At 48.8% G+C, this 23,436-nt stretch overlaps 1 protein-coding gene across 4 annotated transcripts in view; it reads left to right on the top strand.

Moving 5' to 3' along the window:
- CLIP2 (CAP-Gly domain containing linker protein 2) overlaps nt 1–23,436 on the top strand; it is an 81,086-nt gene that overhangs the window by 44,148 nt on the left and 13,502 nt on the right. For 3 of the 4 annotated variants that reach the window (XM_048518522.1, XM_048518523.1, XM_048518524.1), the window contains exons 4-9: nt 8,632–8,756; nt 13,114–13,327; nt 14,605–14,802; nt 16,287–16,390; nt 17,412–17,472; nt 20,400–20,504. In XM_048518522.1, the coding sequence (XP_048374479.1) occupies nt 8,632–8,756; nt 13,114–13,327; nt 14,605–14,802; nt 16,287–16,390; nt 17,412–17,472; nt 20,400–20,504 (807 nt within the window). The remainder of the gene's footprint in view (nt 1–8,631; nt 8,757–13,113; nt 13,328–14,604; nt 14,803–16,286; nt 16,391–17,411; nt 17,473–20,399; nt 20,505–23,436) is intronic. The other variant, XM_048518525.1, reaches the window with a different exon arrangement.

Genomic DNA, 23,436 nt, shown 5'->3' with positions numbered 1-23,436 from the left:
CATGCAGAATTAAGAGGGGAGGAAAAGCATTTGGCAGCAAGATATATTGTAAACAACTTGTGCCGGGAAGGCCTGTATCTATTGAAGCTGATGGCTGTCCCCCTCTTGAAGGCTTGGGCTAGACAGAAATAAGGTCCCAAGCAACACCATAGGCTTTGTATCTCAGCTGACTGAAACAATTCTACTGCAGATGACTTGCAAATTTGATAAGTTTGGTTGCCTGACTGATCTGAGAGCCATTTCCCCCCTCAGTCTGGCTGGTCAGTGCACGTCTGGCAGAGCTGCTGTGCCAGCAATTGTTCTCCAAGGGATAAACACAGCCATTCTTTTGACGGGGGCGCTGGAGGTGACTTCATGCCACAGATCAGCACATTGCTGTGGAGCTTGGCTGCTTGATATGGTGGGCTCGGTCTCTCCTGCAGCAAACAAACTGCAAAGGCCAGGGTATTATTGAATCTGATGTGAGCAGGGAGACGACGGCTCAACTGACTAGGTGGTTTTCTCATCTAAGAATCCATACTTACCACAAACCAGTGTGTGAAGCTGTCTTATTTATACTGAGTTAAATCATTTGTTCACAAGCCGTGTGCTTTACATTCTGACTAGCAGAGACTCTGCACGGTAGCAGGCCAAATGCTTGTGGCTCTTTAAACTGGAGGTGCGAGGAACCATCTATGCGCCAAGCTGTTGTTCCTGAACTTTGTAAGTATATTCATAGGTTAGAGCAAGCCTGCATGATGCACTAATTCAGTTGGCCAAACCTCGGCAACATGCTGGCAATGCGAAAAGTAAAATGGGGAAAAAAATTAAAAGATCAAACTGTTTTAACATCTGCCTGAGTTTCCACCTTGAGAGAGCCAGCATCGTATAGTGGTTAAGAGCGGGTGCACTCTAATCTGGAGAACCAGGTTTGATTCTCTGCTCTGCCACTTGAGCTGTGGAGGCTTATCTGGTGAACTAGGTTAGCTTGTGCACTCCCACACATGTCAGCTGGGTGACTTGGGGCTAGTCACAGTTCTTTGGAACTCTCTTCAGCCCCACCTACCTCACAGGGTGTTTGTTGTGAGGGGGGAAGGGAAAGGCGTCTGTAAGCCCCTTTGAGTCTCCTTACAGGAGAGGAAGGGGGGGATATAAATCCAACTCTTCTTCTTCTTCTTGGTTGAGGCCTTTCATATAATCTACTACCAAATCTTTTAAACTGAATTTGTTGGGGGTTGGATTTGAGACTGCTGAACCACAGCCCCACCACAGAGGCGTATCTAGGGAAAATGTAGCCTGGTACAAAATCTGAGTCCCCCCATCTCCCATAAGGGTGGCTGCCCTCCCCCACCATGACCAAACAACATTTTTTTGCCCCAGATCATCTCAGGTCAGTGTATGGACCCGGGGGGGGGGAGGAGGAGGGGTGTTGGGGTGATTTTCCACCCCCCGCATGTGACTTAATGGCCACAGACCGGGAACATTTGACCCCAAATGTCCCACCAAATTGGTGACTAGGGATGCAAAAAACCGCATTTTGCAATGTGAGGCTTGCAGGAACACTCAGATTCAAATTGCAAGAACGGGGCCCTTACTGCCCCCCCCTCCCTTCTGAGTGACTTTTGTCTTCATCTGTGACTGCATTCAAAGGCTGTTTTGGATAAATGGAGCCTTTCCATTAAGAAAATCAGATAATTGCTTTCTGGCTCCCTTTTGAGCCCAGGGTTGGCGGCTGTTCTTGCAGCTTGCGTGGAGGGCTTTGCAGTCATCCGTTCTGGTATAATATTTTACATGTTCCTTTTAAAGCTGTCAGAATGGGCTGGGACAGATGTTGGCCACCTGGCGTGTTAAGACAGGGACAGTGTTCTTTAGCGGGGAGTTTACACAGACAACTGACTGTCTCCATAGCTGCGTTCGGCCTGGACTGAGCATTCGTAGGTGAAAGGAGAAAGAAGACTCCTTTCAAAAAGAAGACTTTGAAAGAGTGTCTGAAATCTTGCCACTTGTTTCCTCTAATGCCGACTCCTTTTGTGGCTCTGTTTACCACCTCTTTTCAGCAGTTGCTTTTATGATATCTGTTACTGCAGTTTGGGGCAGTTTGCTTTATGGCAACGTCGTAGCAGTTTGCACCATCGTGAATCAGCACAGGCAGACTGCTTTCAGTTGCAGATAGTCAGAAGGAGTGAGAAATACCCCCTTCCCCCGTGGAGAAATGTTTGTCTTTGTATATGCTCCTTGCAGAAGTATGCTCCTTCCCAAATAAATGGCTCAGCCTGGAAGTACCTGTCCATGTTCCTTGTTCTACACTGTTTTTGGAATCCCTGTTGAAAATTTTTGTGTGACTTACTAGAAATGAGACATATATAGAATTAGCTTACATTTCCCTTACATACAACTTTCTGTAACTTTAAACTCTGATCCAACCCCTGGTTTTTGGTAAAATGGTCAGTTTTCGGGAACGGGAGGCCTTTTCACTTTAGTTACACACTTGGTGACCTCAGAATGAGACATTAGGGACATAATTATAATGGATCTTAAAACCTCTCCCTGTGAGAGGTTGGAAAGTTTTGCGTAGCTGCTGGACCAGAGATGATTCCCAGGGAGAGCTTAGAGAAGCCGCAGGATCACACTGTTCGCACAACGGTCCTTTTCAGCCTTTACATCCACTCTCCCAATATGCGCGTACACCGTGTTGTCTGTGTTGGATAATCTCCTCATAGAGATGATACCTTTGCACAACGAGCAGAGTGCTAGTGGCTAAGCACAGCGGAGAAGATCCCTGAATACGCATGTGGGTTTGCGCGTGAGCTTTGGCACGAAGAAAAGTCGGAGTCTAGCTTCTATTCTCATAAAAAGAGTATTTATTAGTGAACCCGAAATATAGTCACCCGAAATATCCAGGTTTCCTCGCGACCTCCCCACTGCCAAACCGCAGAACACAGACCAGTCCCGTTTCTGGCACTCCTCCCCCGCCCCCCTTATTACGGGATTTTCCTGGACCTGCTTGTATATGCACCTTTTTGAAAAAAACACTCCAATGGGAGCTAATAGGAGATGGGGGCTACACATTTGAGGGTCCATAACTTTGGCCCCCATGAACCAAACTTCACCAAACCTGGGTGGTTTCATCAGCAAAGTCTTCTACTGATACCACCCAGGTTTGGTGAAGTATGGTCCAGGGGGGTCCAAAGCTATGACCCCAAAGGGGGTGCCCCCATCACCCATTGTTTCCAATGGGAGCTGATAGGAGATGGGGGCTACACATTTGAGGGTCCATAACTTTGGCCCCCATGAACCAAACTTCACCAAACCTGGGTGGTATCATCAGGAGGGTCTCCTAAAGATACTCTGAAATTTTGGTGCTGCTAGCTTAGCAATTGCACCCCTGACAGCAGGCACCACCTTCCACCCCAACGGGCAGGCCTAGATGTCTTCACTAGAAACATGCTACAGTGGGAATTTGGCCTTTTAGGCCCGAGAGAAACTAGAACTGTTTTCATATTACAGAAGCACAAATATTACTAGTATTCCTACGGGAAGATGTAACATCTGGTTTCTCTCTGCTGCAGGAGGGGGCTGAGTGGGTGCTGTGTACTTCTACTTAGAGGGAACACTTCAAATTATTTCCTGCAAACCGCGGCTGCCAGTCAATATGGGACTACGTTCCGGGGTTGAACCTGGTTCCAATTAAACCCTGTCTGTGGGCAAACATGCTTTCCTCATTTAGCGTTCCGCCTGTGTAACTTTCCGTCGAGGCATCTGGGCCTCAGCAGTCTGCAGTGGAGGGAAAAGAGCGGGCGGTCTCGGAGCCTTGACAAACCCTATAATTATGAGGCTCAGTAATTCTAGGTTTCCCCCCTCGGAATCCCAATGGGATTATTTTCACCATGCTGTTCTTCGAAGATTGTTTTGGCTCAGCTGCCTTTGAGGGGTCTTGTGATAACCGAGCGTGGCTTTAATGATCGGGAAGAAAGTGAACCGGAAAAGAGGGTGGTGAGAGGATTACTTGATGGCTTTCACTAGATTTGACTAATGAGCATACCTGTCACGAAGTGGCAATTCGGAAGAGCCCAAAGTGATTGGAAGTGTTTGTAGAGGGGGAGAGCATTTTGCCACTTGGCTGCAGCTCTAGCACAAAGGTAAGGCCCATTTGCTTGGAAGGAGAGAGTCCTTGTGTTTAACTGCGTGATCTGTTTGTTGGGGATGTGGTCATGGCTCATCAGAGAGCCAGCGTGGTGTAGTGGTTAAGAGCAGGTGGATTCTAATCTGGAGAACCGGGTTTTCATCTCCACTTTTCCACCTGAGCAGCAGAGGCTTATCTGGTGAACCAGATGTGTTTCCACACTCCTACATTCCTTCTGGGTGACCCTGGACTAGTCACAGTTCTCTCTGAACTCTCTCAGCCCCACCTATCTCACAAGGTGTCTGTTGCGGGGAGAGGAAGGGAAAGGAGTTTGTAAGCCACTTTGAGTTACAGAAGAGAAAGGTGGAATATTAATCCAAACTCCTCCTCCTCCTCCTCCTCCTCCTCCTCCTCCTCCTCCTCCTCCTGCTGCTGCTGCTGCTGCTGCTGCTACTGCTGCTGCTTCTTCTTCTTCTTCTTCTTCTTCTTCTTCTTCTTCTTCTTCTTCTTCTTCTTCTTCTTCTTCTTCTTCTTCTTCCGTGTGCAGAAGATTGCAGGTGCAGTTTTCACTTATCAGTTTAGAGGAGCAGATAATGGTCAACATGGAAGTTTTCTTCTCGTGACCACGGAAGAATAATGATTTGAATTTATACCTCTCTTTTTCCAACCGTAAGGAGTCTCAAAGGGGCTTACAAGCTCCTCTCCCTTCCTCTCACCACAATGGACACCTTGTGAGGCAGGTGCGGCCAGAGGTGGGATCCAGCAGGTTCTCACCAGTTCCCAAGAGTGGGTTACTAATTATTTGTGTGTGCCGAGAGGGGGTTACTAATTGGGTCCTCTTTTCCATCTCCACATCCTCGCCTCTCCCTCTTTTCTTCTTTCTCGTAGCCCGGAGATTGCTGGCTAGTAAGAGGAGGGACCCTTTAACTACTGTTGGGTCCAGGGGACTCTTTAGTTGTTTCTGTTGGCAGTAGACAATAGGACTTGCTATAATGAATTTAAATTATGGACAGAAAGATACCAGCTGGAAATTAGGAACTTTTTTTTACAGTAAGAGTTTTTTACAGTAACAGAGAAATTATTAATGCCCCGCCCCCGGAATGCCTGGCCACGCCCCCGTCATGCCCCACCCAGCCCCATTGGCGCTACACCACTGTTTGAATCCCACCACCATGGGAACCTGTTACTAAAATTTTTGGATCCCACCACTGGGTGCGGCTGAGAGAGTTCTGAATGAGCTATGACTAGCCCTCTGCACAGGACCCTGGACTTCCTTGGTTGTCTCCCAACCAAGTACAAACCAGGGCCGATCTTGCTGGGCTTCTGAGACCTGACCAAATCAGGCTAGCTTGGCCCAAGCAGACCAGAACAGGCTTCTCTTATGTTCTGAACAAATACAAAGCTGATAACCAAATTGTTTGTTTTGAGCCTTCCCCCAAGTGAATGGGATTCCAGCCTCTGGCCATGCATCAGCAGCTATTCCTGGACAAAACACAGAAGAACCTTCTTCCAGCTATCTGTTGGCCATTGAGGAAGAGTCTTTATCTCCCAAACAAAAGGCTAGAGAAGAGGTCAGCTGCTTACTCGACAGCCATAACAACATTATTCCTGTCCACCCTTTCTATGGCTTCTAGGGCTGTCAGCAAATACCTAGTATTCAGCACGTCTGGTGGAGCAATCAGAACTGTCAGCAACCTTTTTCTTAATTAAAAGCCCATTTATTTGAGCAGCATTAGCAGATTATCTGGGCTGAATAGACTGGCTTGCCAATCAGATGGTATCTCTCCCCCCCCCCCCCCCCCCCCCCCGAGCTGGCTGCCACATGTTAATTCTTTTGGTGCATCCAGTGGCTGGAAAGCTCTAGCAGGTGAGTTCTAGCCAAGTCCGTGCAATGGACAGCAGAACTTCAGGCTTTCATTATTGGCTTAAAAATCTATTTGCAAATCTGTTTGGCGCAAACAGGGTAGAAGGCAAGAGCAGCAACCTCCAAATTTATAACACTGTTGAGATCCCATTCCTAGGTCAAGTGGTTAAAATAATCATAAACAAAGAAGGCTGGGCCAGGTTTTTACATGTGCTGCTCAACACATTTTGGGGATTGGCGTTTGTGTATGAACAACAGGCCCCTTCCGCACGTGCAGAATAATGCACTTTCAATCCACTTTCGCAACTGTTTACAAGTGGCGTTTGCTATTTCGCACATTAAATCCAGCTGCAAAGTGCATTGAAAGTGGATTGGAAGTGCATTATTCTGCACGTGCGGAAGGGGCCACAGACTTGCATTTTAAAATGGGTTCGTATCAAGTGCTTCAGTCTGCTGATTGCCACACGAGAAGGTGGGTTGATAGTGGAATGTCCTTATTTTAGTGTTCCTTAGCTGTGTTCATCCTAGAGCCGTGGTGGCGAAACTTTAGCACTCCAGATGTCATGGACTACAATTCCCATCAGCCCCTGCCAGCATGGCCAATTGGTCATGCTGACAGGGGCTGATGGGAATTGTAGTCCATAACATCTGGAGTGCCAAAGGTTCACCACCACTGTCCTAGGGTGTATTTTTAGCTATCTACTCATTGTGTGCCCTGACCTGGATGATCCAGGGTAGTCTAGTCCCATCAGATCTTGGATGTTAGGCAGAGTCAGACCTGATTAGTACTTGGGTGGAAGACTCGCTGCTACACAGAGGTAGGCAATTTCCAACCACCTCTGTCTGTATCTTGCCGTCAAAACCACGTGGGGTTGCAATAAGTTGGTTGCAACTTGAAGGCAATGAGAACTTTTGGAATCCAAAACTTTTGGAGCCAGCATGGTGTAGTGGCTAAGAGCAGGTGCACTCTAATCTGGAGAACTGGGTTTGATTCCCCGCTCTGCCACTTGAGCTGGGGAGGTTTATCTGGTGAACCAGGTTAGCTTGTGCACTCCAGCTGGGTGACCTTGGGTTAGTCACAGTTCTTTGGAACTCTCTCAGCCCCACCTACCTCACAGGGTGTTTGTTGTAAGGGGGAAAGGAGATTGTAAGCCCTTTTGAGTCTCCTTACAGGAGAGAAAGGGGGGGATATAAATCTAAACTCTTCTTCTTCATCATCCCGAAAGAGATGCGGTCTTGGAGGCGCATCTCCCTTTAACAGCCATATTAAGTAGGCACCAATGATCCCTGTCTTGTTACTGCATGTGTCTGACACACATACACTGAATATACTGGGAATATTCTGTCCCGTCTTCCTGTGTCATATTTTCATATTCTGATCGTTCCTTTTTTCGTGCATGTCCAAAAACGTCTGCCTCACCTGAAAACATGTCCCTGAATAGAGATCACGTTACAATATATATTCCAATCAGTGGTTTCAGGCTTTTCCAAACTTGACAAAGAAAAAGAAAGGAATAAGTGAGTTTCCCCATCTCACCAACCCCCGAGACCCTAGTTAGCTGTTCTTCGACTATTGTAATTGATGCTATTGGTTTAGAAGCAAAGTTTTCTAGAACGGAGTCTCCACCCTTTTTGAGACTGTGAGCACATTTGGACACAGTGTGGTGGGCACAGTAATAAAATGGTTGCTGCAGAAGGCATAGCTGGCCACAAAATTATTTGCCACGGCTTAAAGTCAGTAACACTGAATAGATCGGGGGTGTCAAGCCCATTTATTATGCAGACTGGATATGACATAAATGTGACCTGCTTGGGCTGGGCCTGAGGGTGTATGTGTGGCTACCTCGATTGTCAAGTTCCCAGCAGACTTGCTAGCCCAGATCAGCCCGGGGTGTGTGTGTCTGCCTCATCTGGTGATCTTGCAGCAGCCTCGCCATCCCAGAATGGCTCTATGCGGGAAATGGTTGCCACTTGGACTTGCGAACCCACAGCAGGGTGGCATAGCTGCCTGGCCAGATCAGGAACAAGGCAGGTGGAGGGAGACTGTCTCGCCTGGCTTATGGGCTCAATAAGCCCTCTCAAGGGGATATACGTACCCCCTGGCCACATGTTTGCCGCCCCTGACGTAGATCTTTGTGCTGGGTTGGCAGCTGCTCCCAAAGCAACATTTTTTTAAAAAATCTGCACAGTGAATCAAATCTCCAGTAGTCAATCCAAAGCCTTCAGAGCGAAAGCCCTACCTGACTACCCACTTCCTAAACACACGTGACAAGTGCCAGAAAAGGTGTCAAAGGGAACCATGGTGCCCATATTGGGGACCCCATTTTAGAGTATAAACTCTTTTTCCTGGTTCTGGTGGGTTTTCCGGGCCGTGTGGCCATGGCCTGGTGGATCCTGTTCCTAACGTTTCGCCTGCATCTGTGGCTGGCATCTTCAGAGGTGTATTCCAAAGAGAAGTCTTGTTTCCGTGTCTAGTGAGAAGGGAAAGTTTAGTGAGGTATAGTGTCCATGTCCCAGGGTGGGGAACCAATCAGTAAGTGTTTGGGTGGAACTTGCTATGCAAAGATGTGGTTGAGTGCACTGTATTGCGGGTGGGGTTATCAGTCCATTTTTAAAGTACCTTTTCCCCTCTTTCTCTCTGTCTTCTCTCCTCTCCTTACAACAGGTGGGCGGAACAAAAACAGGTGTAGTGCGCTATGTGGGGGAGACAGATTTTGCCAAAGGAGAATGGTGCGGTGTGGAACTGGACGAACCGTTGGGGAAGAACGACGGTGCCGTGGCTGGAACAAGGTACTGAATAGTAACAAGCACAGAAAGCGGCCTTCTACTGAGCCGGGACATTGGTTAGCTCAGATCAGTCATATCGACTCTGATCGGCAGCTGCTCCGCAAAATTGCTGGAAGAGGAATCGCGTGTTGTCTGCTACCTAATCCTTTTAACTGGAGATACCCGGGGTTGAACTGGCGACCTTCCTCATGCCAAGCACGTGCTCTATCATCAAGCCCCATTTTTTCAGAATGTTTCAGAGCCAGGACAGCTTAGGACAATGATGGCAAACCTTTCCGAGACCGAGTGCCCAAACTGCAACCCAAAACCCAATTACTTATCACAAAGTGCCAACACGGCAATTTAACCTGAATACTGAGGTTTTAGTTTAGAAACAACGGTTGGTTCCAAAGCGCGCATTACTTGGGAGTAAGTTTGGCGGTAGTCGGTGGCTTTGCTTTGACACAACCCTGCAAAGCTTCGAAAGGGTGAATCACAACCCTAGGAGGGTTTAGAAGCAAGCTCCGTTGCCAGCAACCGAGCTTACTCCCAGGTAAAGGACTGCGCTTTAGTTCTTCCCATGAAAATCAGTGGGGTTTAACAGCACTTAATAGGGTTACCTACATGTTGTGCCCAGCAGCCCAGGCCAGCCTAGATATGTGTGTGGGGGGCCCCAACATGATGAACTCTGTGCGCATGTGCCCACAGAGAAGGCTCTTAGTGCCATCTCTGGCACCCGTGCCATAGGTTCGCCACCACTGGCTTAGGAAGAAAAGTGAGGAAGGTGGAGATGTATAAAATAGCACAGGGTGGGAAAAGCGGAGAGAGGCCCCTTCCGCACGTGCAGAACAATGCACTTTCGATCCACGTTCAATGGACTTTGCAGCTGCGCGGAATAGCAAAATCCACTTGCATACACTTGTGAAAATGAATCGAAAGGGCATTGCTGTCTGAGAGAAGTAACTAAATAGCCCTTCCTCCCCAAAACCCCTGATAAAACACAGCAACAAGTTTTATATGGTAAAAAAAGGTTGGCCATCGCCTTTTATTAACATATCGATTCAAAGTTAACAGAGGCGCAAGGCGTAGCTTGGGGGTCTGATCTGTTAGCGCAGTGAAATAAACACACTGGAAGCTGCCCACCAGTTTGCCCAGGAGAAGGAAACAAACAGCACAGGTTTCTTTCACAAAGAAAGGCTTTATCTTTTGGTGCAGAAAAATGTTTACAGTGCTGTACAGTTTCTCTCCGCTTCTCTGCTCTCCAGCTTTCAGCAATCAACACTCCCGCTATTGTTTACCACACCACACACACATAGTGTTGACAGACGGTTATATACTAGCCACCGTCCAATCAGCTTGTGGGTAAAACTGCTGACTGGCACGTTTTGCCTTTGACAGTTCCTGATCTTGAACAGAATCAGAGGTGGGATCCAGCAGGTTCTCACAGGTTCCCGAGAGTAGGTTACTAATTATTTGTGTGTGCTGAGAGGGGGTTACTAATGGGTGATTTTGCCACGTGATTTTTGCCTTAGTTACGCCCCTCCTCTCAGCAGTAGCGCGCAGAACTTGAAGCAGTCTAGCAGGAGATGCACCGGCTTGCGTGGCAGCCTGTGCCTGCGTGCATTCGTTTCCCGTCCAAGGACCGGCACAGCAGCTGCATCCTTGCTACAGCCCCGCCCAGGAATGCCCCGCCCCCGGAATGCCTGGCCACGCCCCCGTCGTGCCCCGTCCAGCCCCATTGGCGCTACGCCACAGTTTGAATCCCACCACCATGGGAACCTGTTACTAAAATTTTTGGATCCCACCACTGGAACAGAATATGTTATTCACCTTCTTGTGCTGTCCCCCGGCAACCTAAATTTTCCTCTAGCCTGCCTGCTGAGGAAAATGCCACACGTTGGAGCAGCTGTGAGAGATTCCAGATGGGCTGTTGCCACTTCCAGAAGACTCCTCTTGCTGCCAAGGGCGCAAGCCATAAAAGCCCCCGTCTGGCCACACAACCCGTTGGCTTGCTCCACCCCAAACCTCTTAAGGAGGTTCCGTCCAAGTGGGTATTTCACCCGCTGTCCCGCACCTATAGATCAGTCCCCCATGCGCAACCTGCCAACAGGCCATGACATGTAGCATGCATTAATAAACACTGAAATGAAGGGAGAGGCGGGTGGGAACATGGCTGGCTCGAGGAAAAGCGGGGCAAGCAAAGGCCGGGCCTGGCCTTATATAGGCCGCCCAGCCCTCCCTCCCTCCCCGTGACGTCAGGGCAACCTCCCTGATGTCACCAGACTGCGCCGTTTACCCGACCATGCATGCGCGGTGGGCCGGGCAGGCCTCGTGAGGCCAAGAGGAAGGCGGCATCCTGCCCCTTCCCCAGAAACAATGGTGGCCACGGTAAGTCGCAGCTGCTCCTTTATTCAGCATGTGCGGAAGGGGCCAGAGAGATGTTTTTCGTCTCCGGAGCCAGAACTTTGGCCCCCTTCATGCTGCCCCCAGTGATATCAATGTGCCAGGGATCATCTTGGCCATTAAGCCAACTTGGGGCGGGGGAGGGGGGGAAGCGGGGAGGCGGATGAGTCACCCTCCCAGATAAACCCTTCAGGCTGGCCTCTCTTAGGGAAAGAGAACGGATCTCGGGTGCTTATGAACGTCTTAATGGCTTTCTCGTCTATTTCTGAAAGCATGCAGAGATAAGGAGGGAGGGAAGAGAGTGGGAAGATTTTGGGCGTGCAGTTGTTGGATTTATTTATTTTTTTGCCGTCTATCTCTGCAAAAAGAACTTGCCCCAGGGCACAGTAAGAAAATGTCGGGTGCACTCCCACCGTCCTTTTTAATAGACTTTATTCTTTTCTGTTGCAAAAGGCAGCTACTGATTATCTGGAAGTTTTCCCCGGTGAGGTTATAAAGAGCTTGCGGACGAGGGGATTTTTCAGGAGGAAAATGAGTCCGCCGCCTTCGGTGGGGGCAGATACAGAAGCCAAAGGGAGGCGAAGGAGTTACTCTCTAATCACAGGGTGGGGGTTTCGGTTTCCCAAGGGAGAATGTATTAGTAGAATGAATGAATCACTGGGAACGTTCTATCCGCCAACTACTGAAAATGTCGAGGGGAGACTTTTGTAAACTTGCCGAGCCCTTCTCCCAGATGTGAGCAGCTGTTCCCAACCCCCCTCCTTGAATTTGCACAAACAGCTGTCCCAGCTGTCGGTCTGAGGAAGGCATAGCCCAGGCAGAGGAAGGAACTCTCCAAACTTTCCCACCCGAGGAGAAAATGAATCATTTGGAAGCAGCTGCTCTGTCCCATCTTTGCAAAGCGGTTCAAAGCCAGCCTCAAACAAACACGGCCCGTTCTGCTGGGCGTTTGCAGATCCGGCTGCTCTGGAGCTATAAAGCCAGGTCACCCACAGACTCACATGAGACGCTGTTAACCACACTGGCTGTATTTCCAGCATATATGTAAATGATCCTATTTGTTCAGACCTCTGCCAAACCCTCAAATAGTTCCCTCTAGTCTGTAGCAGCAACTCCTCTGTAATGGTTCAGACAGAGGCGTATCAGAGGGGAATGGCGCCCAGAGACAACTACTTCTCTGGGTGCCCCCCCCTGCCCCCCATGCTCGGGGCGGCGCTTAGCTCGTGGCCCCGCCCACAAGCCCCGCCCCCTGCCTTTGTGCAGGCCAACTTTCAAAAGCCGGCTTTTGGCCTGCACAGAGGATGAGGGCGGGGGAGGGGGGCCCCCTCCCCGAGCCCTGTCCCCCGGCCTTCATGCAGACCTGCTTTTGAAAGCCAGCTTTTGAAAGCTTTTGAAAACTGACCTGCACGGAGGTCGGAGGGGTGGGGGGTGGGGGTGGCCCAGGCGGGCACTGTGGCTGCCCGTGGCTGAGCCCTGCCCCACATCCCTGCAGGCCGGCTCTTGGGGGGGCAGGGCTTGGTGACATGCCGCTGGGGCCCATGCCATTTGGTCACATGGGGGGCACCCGGCACCCCCCAGATGACCGAAAGGCATGCGCCCGGGGACATGGGCGTCTGCAGATTTGGGTCCCCATGTCCCTATGGTGGTACCTCCGTGGGTTTAGAAACCTCAAAACCTGCAAGAATGACAGGAAACAAGATGATTTCTTAAAATCACAAGAGCAACCCTGACGGATCACACAATAAGCAGTCTAGCTCAATATCCTGGTTCCAGCTGTGGCCATGAAGCCCACAAGCACGGTGAGGTCAGAACCTCCACCTCAGCAGGTGGCATTCAGAGAGAGAGAGAGAGAGGCTGCTTCTGAACATGGAGACTCCATTTTTTCATCAAGGCCTGAGGAGTGATCCGTCATCCCTGAACTTTGGTTTTATCAAAGTAATTGAAATGTAATTTCTGCCCATCTCATTTTCTCTTCCAGATATTTTCAGTGCCCACCCAAGTTTGGCCTCTTTGCTCCCATTCACAAGGTGATCCGGATTGGCTTCCCCTCCACCAGCCCTGCCAAAGCCAAGAAGAGCAAGAGGCTGGCCATGGGGGTCTCAGCCCTGACCCACAGCCCCAGCAGTTCGTCCATCAGCTCCGTCAGTTCTGTGGCCTCCTCAGTCGGGGGACGACCCAGCCGCAGCGGATTAGTAAGAAACAGGGGCTTCCATGTGCTGTGTTGTGTATACATTTCTGTGTGTGCAGTTTGAGGACCTGTGCGGTGTAGTGGTTAAGAACAGATGGACTCTAATCTGGAGAACTGGGTTTGATTGCCCCCTCCTCCACATGAGCAGAGGACTCTTATCTGGTGAATCAGGTGTGTTTCCCCACTCCTACATTCCTACTGGGTGACCTTGGGCCAGTCACAGTTCTCTCCGAACTCTCTCGGCTCCACCTACCTCACAAGATGCCTGTTGTGGGAAGAGGAAGGGAAAAGGAGCTGCCTTGAGACACCTTACAGGAGAGAAAGGCGGGGTATAAATCTAAACTCTCCTTCATATCAGTTTTGTCCCCTGGGAAAAATGGGGTGGAAAAATCCAGGGTCCTAGCTAACATGCATTGAATGTATGTTTGCACGATTGTGTAAATGACTTGGTGTGTGCATGCATACAGGGTTTCATGCAGGGAAAAAATGTTTATTGGCACTGCCGCTCTTTCAAACAAAAGATCACGGTAGCCAACCTACTCTTAACCACTGCACCATGCTGGTTGAACTGTTTAGAAAAGGTGGGTGTTGTGTTGTTAGCTGGGCAAGTAGTCACTTCATTGAAAAACTGCAAAACCTGCCAGTAACAGAAAGCAGAACACATCTATATTAGACAGGCTTAACTGTACTCGCTATAACCTAGGCCACGAGTCCCCAACCTTTTTGACCTGGTAGGCACGTCTAGAATTCTGACATGGCATATTGGGAGCAGCAACAAAATGGCCGCCACAAAATGGCCGCTGCAGGATGCAGAGCCAAGCGTAAAATGATTGCCACAGCTTCAGCCACACAGCGTAGTTCTCCGTGCTGTGCTATGTTGGCAGCTGCTGCCAAAGCACTGTTTAAAAAAATGTGCACAGCTGGTCAAATCTCCAGTAGTCGATTGGAAGCCTTGCTGGGCCAAAGTCCTACTTGGCCTTGCTCACTTCCGAAAAACACTTGAGAGGCTACGGAAAAGGTGTTGGCAGGCACCATTGCGCCTCCCGCTATAGGCGTTTCCTCTCGTCTCCTCTGAAGTTGCTTCTTCGCCAGGCTTCCCATTGACCCCCGAACTAGGAACTGTTTCCCCAGGTTTGGTAGAGAAGTTTGAAAGGACGGAAGAGGAGGGGGTGGCATCCACTTGCAGGCAGAAGATAGTGTTTGGGCTCTGAATTTGTTAAAGGGCACGGGAAAAGATCGTACGGCTAAGCAACGGTTTAATTCCTGCCCTTTCTCCTCCAGCTGACGGAGACGTCTTCTCGCTACGCCCGGAAGATCTCTGGCACAACAGCCCTGCAGGAGGCTCTGAAGGAAAAACAGCAGCACATCGAGCAGTTGCTGGCCGAGCGGGACCTGGAGAGAGCTGAGGTTGCCAAGGCGACTAGTCGCATCTGTGAAGTAGAGAAGGAAATCGCCATCCTGAAAGCACAGCATGAGCAGGTATGGTAACTTGCGTCAACAAGTACCTGTGAGGTCAGGTGCATGACATCGAATGGCTCTAGGGCCCCTTCTGCACATGCAGAATAATGCACTTTCAATCCACTTTCACAATTGTTTGGAAGTGGATTTTGCTATTATGTACAGTAAAATCCAGCTGCAAAGTGCACTGAAAGTGGATTGAAAATGCATTATTCCTCATGCTTGGAAGGGGTCTAGCTTTATCATATGCTCAACAGACCTTTCGGCAAGGCAGTCATAAAACAAATTATAGCAAGATCTTTCAGGATCTTAACCTTCTCTTCACCAAAGTAAATACACCCAGCTTCGTAAGTCTCTCCTCGTAAGGCATGATAGATAGATAGATATTTATTACGGCCTTTTGGCCAGCCAATAGTTTAAAATCAGAGTACATGTGAATACATAGCACTCCACTTATACAAAAATATAATATAAATTAAAATCCATTATAAAATCTATTAATAAATAACATTAGCTTCAGGCATTATTACAGTCCTCATCACACAGTGCAGCTCTTTGTCTCAATAAGGAACTACGCTTGTTGTGTACCAATATACAAAATTTAGCTACCTTCTGTGAAATGGCAGAAACACGATCTTCTAATAATATTCTTACAGAATTCGTATCTGAGTTATCTATGAATGGATATACATGACGAGTTAACAATGGTTGGATCAATAGCTTCCTTTCACCTTCATGTAACTTGCAATGCAGTAAGATATGTGACATTGAGTCTACTTCCCCTGAGCCGCACACACAGGTTCTCCTGTGCCTTGGAATATTTTGGAATTGTCCCATCAGATGGGCTGACGGGAAGGCATCAAAGCGAGCCCTAGAAAAAGCCCATCGGCTTCTTGCTGATGCCTTGTAAGGCATGGATTCCAGACCTTTTATCATTTTGGTCATCCTCCTCTGCACCCGTTCCAGCTTGTCAATATCCCTCTTGAGTTCGGTGCCCAGAACTGTACGTAACCTGCGTTTACCCAAATCCTTGTTTGACACTTTAACCAGTGCACCACACTGCCTCTCCAGGGTCTATCAGTTCCATCCTCAGCAGAATACACTCTGCTAAACCCATTAGGCTTAAAAAAGTGTAAGTCTGCTTAGAAAGGTGCTGTCCGTCAGAGAGAGGTCTCTCCCAGCAACCTGATACCTGATATCCTTAAACTGGAGATTGAAACCAGGTTCAGGCTGCTAGTTTATCGTGCATTTACATAGCATTGTAGTTTATTTATTCGTCCTCCAAGAAGTTCAGAGCATTTTACCATTCTCTGTTTTGTCAACAACCCTGTGAGGAAGGCCAGGCTGAGAGGGTGTGACTGGCTGAAGGTCATCCATAGTGGAGTGTAGATTTGAACATAGATCTCCCAGATCTTACCTTGTCTAACAACACCCTACCCACTAGACCACACTGGCTCTTTCTCTGTGTGTTTTCATTTTCTGTTTCCCCCCCGTCTTTTTCCTAGTATATTGCTGAAGCAGAGGGGAATTTGCAGCGAGCACGGACCCTCCTCGATGGAGCACAGAAGGAGAAATTTGAGTTGGTGAACCAGTTAGAAGAAGAGAAAAGGTATTTGCCCTGGGGCACGACACTGCAGAGACGAAGGATCACGGATTGAAATAACCTACCAGATCTTTGGTTATGATCTTCCTGTCATCTTAGAATGCTACGAGCTGCACAAAGGCCAAATTCTGATGCTGGAATAAGGAGGCGCTGTTCCTCTTTGGGCCTGAAGAGGAGTAAAACGGGCACAGAGTCTTAGGCCCTTTCCGCACATGCAGAATAATGCACTTTCAATCCACTTTCAATGCACCTTGCAGTGGTTTGGAATAGCAAAATTCACTTGCAAACAGTTGTGAAAGAGGACTGAAAGTGCGTTATTCTGCATGTGTGGAAGGGGCCTTAGTCTGCCCTTACTTGGTAGCACATGAGCAGCAACAGTAAGATCTATGTTAGAAGATGACCCTCGGTTTATCAGTAGAAAGATCATGTGATCAGTTAAATCAAGCGCTGTACACTTGTGTTTGTAGTTGGGCTAGCTGCCATTTCCAAAGAGTCGTGAATCACAAATCCAAGCTGTTTTCTGCAGCACTGCTAATTTGGTTGCAAGAGGCCGTGCTTTTACTCTATAAAATATTCAGCAAAGACAGTGGTGGGATTCAAATAATTTAACAACCGGTTCCGGTGGTGGGATTCAAATAATTTAACAACTGGTTGTTTACAAGCATCCTTTTAACAACCGGTTCTGCCGAAGTGGTGCGAACCAGCTGAATCCCACCACTGATGCAAAGGGCAAAATGTTTGATTTCACTCAGCAAGCTTCCACGGTGGAGTTGGAATTTGAGCCCAGGTCTCCCAGAGTTTAGCCCAAAACTCCACTGTACCAACTTGGGCTTGATCCAACAAGGCTTTTATGTTTCTTTCAAGGCACCTTCTGTTTGGAACTCAACACGTCTTGATATTGTACGGCCTCCCTAACTCCTTTTAAGATGCTTTGGGTATAAATACCTAAATAAATATATGTTAAATACCCAGTTTAACTTTTCCTGGTCTTTCTTTCTCTCCCCTTTTTATTTTTTTCTTACCACAGGAAGGTCGAAGACCTCCAGTTTCGTGTGGAAGAAGAGTCCATTACAAAGGGAGATTTGGAGGTAATTGTCTGCATGTCCATTTTCTAAAATGCACATCTTAGGTTAGTTGCGGCGTTTAGTGAGTCCTTTGGGCAATTCTGCAGTCTCCTTCCCCAGCGTTGTTAATAACTGATAGGGGGTTGGTTACCCCGTTGAAATACAGCCTGGTGTGTTCTTGCAGAATAGTGTTGACCAAGAAAAACTTAAGTCGGGCTTTAGAAGGCATTCCTGAATTGCCGCCATCAATAATGGATCCCTTTTTGGTTTTGTTTTGTTTTTAACCTTTTGAGATTTGTTATTTCTTTTCTTCTGGCAGGCAGATGATTTGCAGAGTGAATGGGCAGGCTCGTGTGATTTTTTGATCAGTTCCCCCCCCCCCCCCCCCGCACCTGCAACTATTTTGTGATTCCTTAAAGAAAGAGCCTGAAAATTTTCTCCTTGTCCATTTTTTCTTTGTGTAAAGTTCCATCAAGTCAGAGCTGACATACAGCAAGCCAGTAGGGCAGGGGTGGGCAATTATTTTTTCCATGGGGCCGCATAAGGCAGGGGGGGCGAGGCACTTTTGAAAGCCCCACAGAAGCCGGCAGCCAAGGCAACCGGCTTCTGCGGGGCTTTCAAAGGCGCCTCGTTCCCCAGCAAGGCAGGGGGGCCAGTCAGGGTCATCCGGCGGGCCGGATGTGGCCCGTGGGCCGTATAATGCCCAGGACTGCAGTAGGGTTTCCAAGGCAAGAGACTAGCGGAGGTAGTTTGCCATTGCCTTCTTCTGGGTAGCAGCCTTGGAATTCCTTGGTGGTCTCCCATCCAAGAACTAGCCAGAACTGACCCTGCTTAGCTCCTGGGATCTGACAAGATCAGGCTTACCTGGACCATACAGATTAAGATCCAGTTGTCTCTTTTCTTTGCATAATTCTATAAATCTCAGTCCTGAACCCTAAGCTTGGTTCCCTTTACTGCCTTTTCTGTGATTCTTTGGAGGCTTATTGAAACAAATGAGAATAACCCTTTTTTGGCACCGTATTTATTTCCCAACAACCTCTTCTCCCAACCCCGGTGTCATGAAGCAGCTACGGTTCAGTTGACTTCTGCCCAAGGAATCGCCCTGTCTGTACCCCCTGGTCATAAAGCTGATAAGGGGCTGGCTTTGGCGAACATCATCGGTAGATGCCTCGAGATGCCGAGCTTTGAACGTTTCAGACCTTCCTTGCAGGGAAGGGACTTCCAGCACGTGGCCAACTTAAAGTGTTCCCTGTTTTTGTGCTAGTCATCTACAGCACATGTGCTTTTCATAGAAACGGGGGCTGAATCAAGTCTGTAATTCCAGAATTGCTTCAGGAATTCTTAGTGGTGCTTTGGAATGTTACATGGATAGTGTGGGGAAATGAGGAGAGGCGTAGTTACTCAGTGGCGTAGCTAGGGGGTGCAGGGGGGGCTGGAGCCACAGGCACCATTTCCTAGGGGCGCACAGCAGTGCAGCACTCCTCTTGCCACAACACCCTGCCCCAAATGCTGGAGGTAGAATTTGGGGGCAGCACCAGCAGTATAAAGCTAGAGTCTTGATAGCACCCATGCTCAGTCTGAGCTTCCAGCAACTTATAGCCTGGCTGAGGCCTGGTTCAAACAGGTGCTTGTTACTCCTGACCTCCAGGTGGGGATTGGGGGTGGGGCAAACTGTCTGACCCTGCTCCGACCTCCACGTGGAGATGGGGGGACCCAGTCCTTATCTCCAGGTAGTGATTGGAGGTGGGATGAGCCCTGCTTGCTGGTGCACTCAACTGTGCCCCACCTCAATCTCCAGGGCCGGGGCACAACTGTGGAGGGGCACAGCACCTGGGGTAAGCCTTTATTAAGCTCCACCCCTGGGGTCACTTCCTGCTTTTCTTCTTGTAAAACCCTTCCCTTCCCCCATTGCCCACACCTCTTGTCCTGAAGACCATATAACCTGCATTTGCCTATTCTGAGATACCCAGTGCAGATGGGTATGGAAGCCAGTGTGGGGTGAAGGAGTGGAGCATCATGGGGGATCCGTCAAGTCACAGCTGACTTATGGGAGGGAGTCAGTTTTCATTCATTCTGAATGATCTGTCCCTCAGTTGATTGCAGAAGATCCAGCGTTGGCAGATCTCCAAAAAGAGAGAGCGAACCTTTTCCAGGATAGCAACTGTGTTAATTCTTTGCCTGAAGCACCTTACATTGTAAGGGAAAACTTAGCTATAATAGGGGCAGTGGTGGGATTCAGCCGGTTTGCACCTCTTCGGCAGCACCGGTTGTTAAAATGGTGCTTGTAAACAACCAGTTGTTAAATTATTTGCATGTCACCACCGGAACCGGTTGTTAAATTATTTGAATCCCACCACTGATATAGGGGTCTTCGACGTAGTGCCCATGATACCCGCTAACATCTTTGTTGGCACCTGCTAAGTTGTTTTAGAAAATGGGCAGGGCCCGATGGAGCTTTTGCTCACCGTGGCTTCTGATTGGCCAATGGAGGTGTGATTGACTGTGCAGATTTTTTTTAATGTTGTTTTGGCAGCAACATGAGGATCTTTGCTATGTCACTGAATGTAAACTGTGCGTATGCAAGAAAACATTTTGAAACAATATTTTGGCCGATAATGCACTGCTGCTCTACTGTGCAGTGAGGGGACATTACCTTCGTGGCAGAGATTTTTGTACAGATGGGTTCACGCTGATGGTACCGCTGATCCCGGAAGCCCCGCAGTTTTATATTTCCAAAGAATGCATCACATTTGAATGGCTTTTCCTTGCCTCTTCAGGCCTTGTTCTCTTTTCCCCTCCTGTTGTGAACTGCCTTTCTTTTGTCTTGTATGCTGAAGATAATGTTGTAGCCTTCTCTCGTCCTCTCTTTCATTCCCTTGTCTTCTTTTCTTTCACCCTCTCTTCCCCCCCTTCTTTACGCTGGTTGGCTCCTCTTTTCTTCGCGTGACCAGACTCAGACCCAGCTGGAGCATGCCCGAATACGGGAGCTCGAGCAGAGCCTCTTGTTTGAGAAGACGCAGGCTGAAAAGCTTCTCAAAGAGTTGGAGGATGGCCGGGTAATCCATTCCCTTCCCCACTCCATCCCGCCCCACGCTAGCCAACTGCCTGCTGATCTGCTTGCTTGCCAGCTGTATAGACCACACTGACAACTTCTTTTTAAGTTTTCCTTTCATTTGGACGGCTGATTCCATCTTTCTTTTGCAACGTCCCCTCTCCTTCCGAACTGTCTGGAAGGGATATACTCCTTGCTGGTTTGCCTTCTTTGTTACCCCATAGCAGTGGTGGCGAACCTTTGGCACTCTAGATGTTATGGACTACAATTCCCATCAGCCCCCACCAGCATGGCCAATTGGCCATGCTGGCAGGGGCTGATGGGAATTGTAGTCCATAACATCTGGAGTGCCAAAGGTTCGCCACCACGGCCCCATAGTGACGTTGCTTCTGTCTGGCTTGTCTTCCAGGTTGGGGCAGACTGGGAAGTGAACACATCCCCAGGGGACACAAGCCAAACTGAGCTGCCCCTGTGATGTCACCAGCCGACACGGTGGGGGCCACTCCGTTAAGACCCTACTATACTCTGCTCCACAGAAAGATGATAATTTGGTCAATTGAGGAGCAGCAGTTGGGGAAACTGAATGCTTCTGCATTAGAACATAGTCCCAAATGAATATGAAGTTGTCATCATTTTTAAGAGCTGCCTTTGTCAAAACCGTTATTTTGTGCATCATCGAACATGGTACTTTGATACAAGAGCATTTATGCCAAAATGTATTTTTATTTTCAAATGGACGTGGGGAGGAAGGAGCAGGGCTAGGTAGGCACTAAGACCCAGGTGGAACATTCTATGGGCCTTTCCCCACTTCCCTTAAGCCCTGCGCTACTCGAGGAGAGTAGCGCGGGGTCCCTCGGCACTCCCCACTGAGAGGGGCGGCGACAGCGCAGCCGCCCCGAAGCTGCTGCTGTCGTGCCCCTCAGCGTGCAGCATCCCAGGCGCTATTCTTAACGGCGCCTTTTGATGGCCCCGCGCAGAGCGCGGGGTCGTGGGGGTGGCCGGGCGCTCGCCTGGGATGCTGCGCACTGAGAGCAGCGCGTGGCATAGAGGGGAAGGACAAGAGTGGGGAAAGGCCCTATGACAAAGAAGGTCTGACATGCTTTGTTCTGTGGCAGAGGAATGTACAACCCTACTATTACCTGTCTGTGGAACAGAGTATAGCAGTGGCAGCTATGAGTATCGGCTCAACCACGACCTCTTCCTGCAAACTGGTGGCAGTATGGAAAGAAACTATTGGTGAGCTGTTGTCAAACCCCTTCCTATAAAAGGGTTTGATCCAAGTGGACCATGCAGAGCTGGTGCTGGTACTGGGGATTGCTTCTCATTCCACTAGTGGCCCTCCAAGGGTGGGGTTTTCCAGGAAATTTCCCGGTATTCTACGTGGTCAATCCACCTCTGTCTGCAAGCTTCTTGTGCCTCATGATACCATTTGGGCTGGAGCTACTGTGCCATCTGCCATCCAATGTAACCCCTCGATAACAACCATCCCCTGATTTACAGGTGGCCACTTACCTGGTGGGCATGCAACTGAGTGTTTCTTTTGAGGGTTTTTTGGGGGGGTGTGTGTGGAGGAGGTGAGCAGTGTTTTTAATCTGCTTTTAACTGTCTGAGTTTCTTTTTAGCTTTGTTACCAGGCTATGTTTTTTTAAATGGATTGACTTCTTGGATCTTAAGGTGCCGTTAGTGCATATGCCCTTGCATAAGTGGAAAGGCTGGGCATTTTTTTGGGCAAAAGATATATAAAGGTAAAGGTAGTTCCCTGTGCAAGCACTGGGTTAATACTGACTCATAGGGTGACATCCCATCACAAAGTTGACTAGAAGAAGAAGAGTTTGGATTTGTATCCCATCTTTCTCTCCTTTAAGGTGGCTTACAAACTCCTTTCCCTTCCTCTCCCCACAACAGACACTTTGTGAGGCAGGTGGGGCTGAGAGGGTTCCGAAAAACTGTGACTAGCCCAAGGTCACCCAGCAGCAATGTAGGAGCGCAAAAACACACCTGGTTCACCAGATAAGCCTCTGCCACTTTGGTGGAGGAGTGGGGAATCAAACCCGGTTCTCCAGATTAGAATCCCTTCTCTTATCCACTATACCATGCTGACTCTCAGAGAGCAAAAGACTAATGGAGGTTTGCCATCACTTTCCTCGGCATAGCAACCCTGGTATTTCTTGGTGGTCTCCCATCCAAGTTCTACCCAGGGCCAACCTTGCTTAGCTTCTGAGATTTGCTCAGGCTGGCCTGAGTCTGTTTGATGTGAGGGATGGTGGGGGGGTGGGGGTGGCTCCTCCTTGACTTCTTTCTATTTGCTAAGCTCCTGAATTCATTAAGAAATTTACCTACTTTGAGTTCTTGGAAAACCTGATTGATCCTTGGGACTAGAACCATTATCTTTGTTACTAGGAAAAGCTGAGCTTGACTTGGAATGCCATAGACGAGATACTTACTGGATGGATAGGGGAAAGGGTCTGGCATGCCAGCCTTCTGACCCATGCAGTGGAAACTTACTGTGCAGCTACTCTAACTATAGGAAGGAATTATGATCTTTACCCCCAGATTAATTCTAAGCCCAACATTGCAACAATTTTGACTCTAAAGGTTGATCTAAGAGCTTCCGTGGGTTTTCCACACTCAGGCCTTGAGCCTCCTTCAGGGAATAGCAGTGTACAGCATTGTTTCCTGTGATAGGCAGACAACATGAAGGTTCTGGATTGGTTTGGCCTGGTATAAATGGAGCTGGGCCTTCTGCCCTTGCTTGATCAACGGAGCAATGCCTTCTGCTTGCTGCCTCTCGAGCTTCCCCCTTGCTTTCTTGCCATAGCTGACCATCTTCATCAGTGGATTTCTAGCAACTTGGCTGGGCCAACCCATGCTCCTGGTTTAGCTATAGGTGTAGCTGTCCATGGTCCTGGTTGGAACTGGAAAGTAGGTTTGAGATG

This window comes from Sphaerodactylus townsendi, linkage group LG16 (assembly GCF_021028975.2).
Source record: "Sphaerodactylus townsendi isolate TG3544 linkage group LG16, MPM_Stown_v2.3, whole genome shotgun sequence".
In the NCBI taxonomy this organism is placed as follows: domain Eukaryota; kingdom Metazoa; phylum Chordata; class Lepidosauria; order Squamata; family Sphaerodactylidae; genus Sphaerodactylus; species Sphaerodactylus townsendi.
This window is presented reverse-complemented; position numbering and strand designations above follow the sequence as displayed.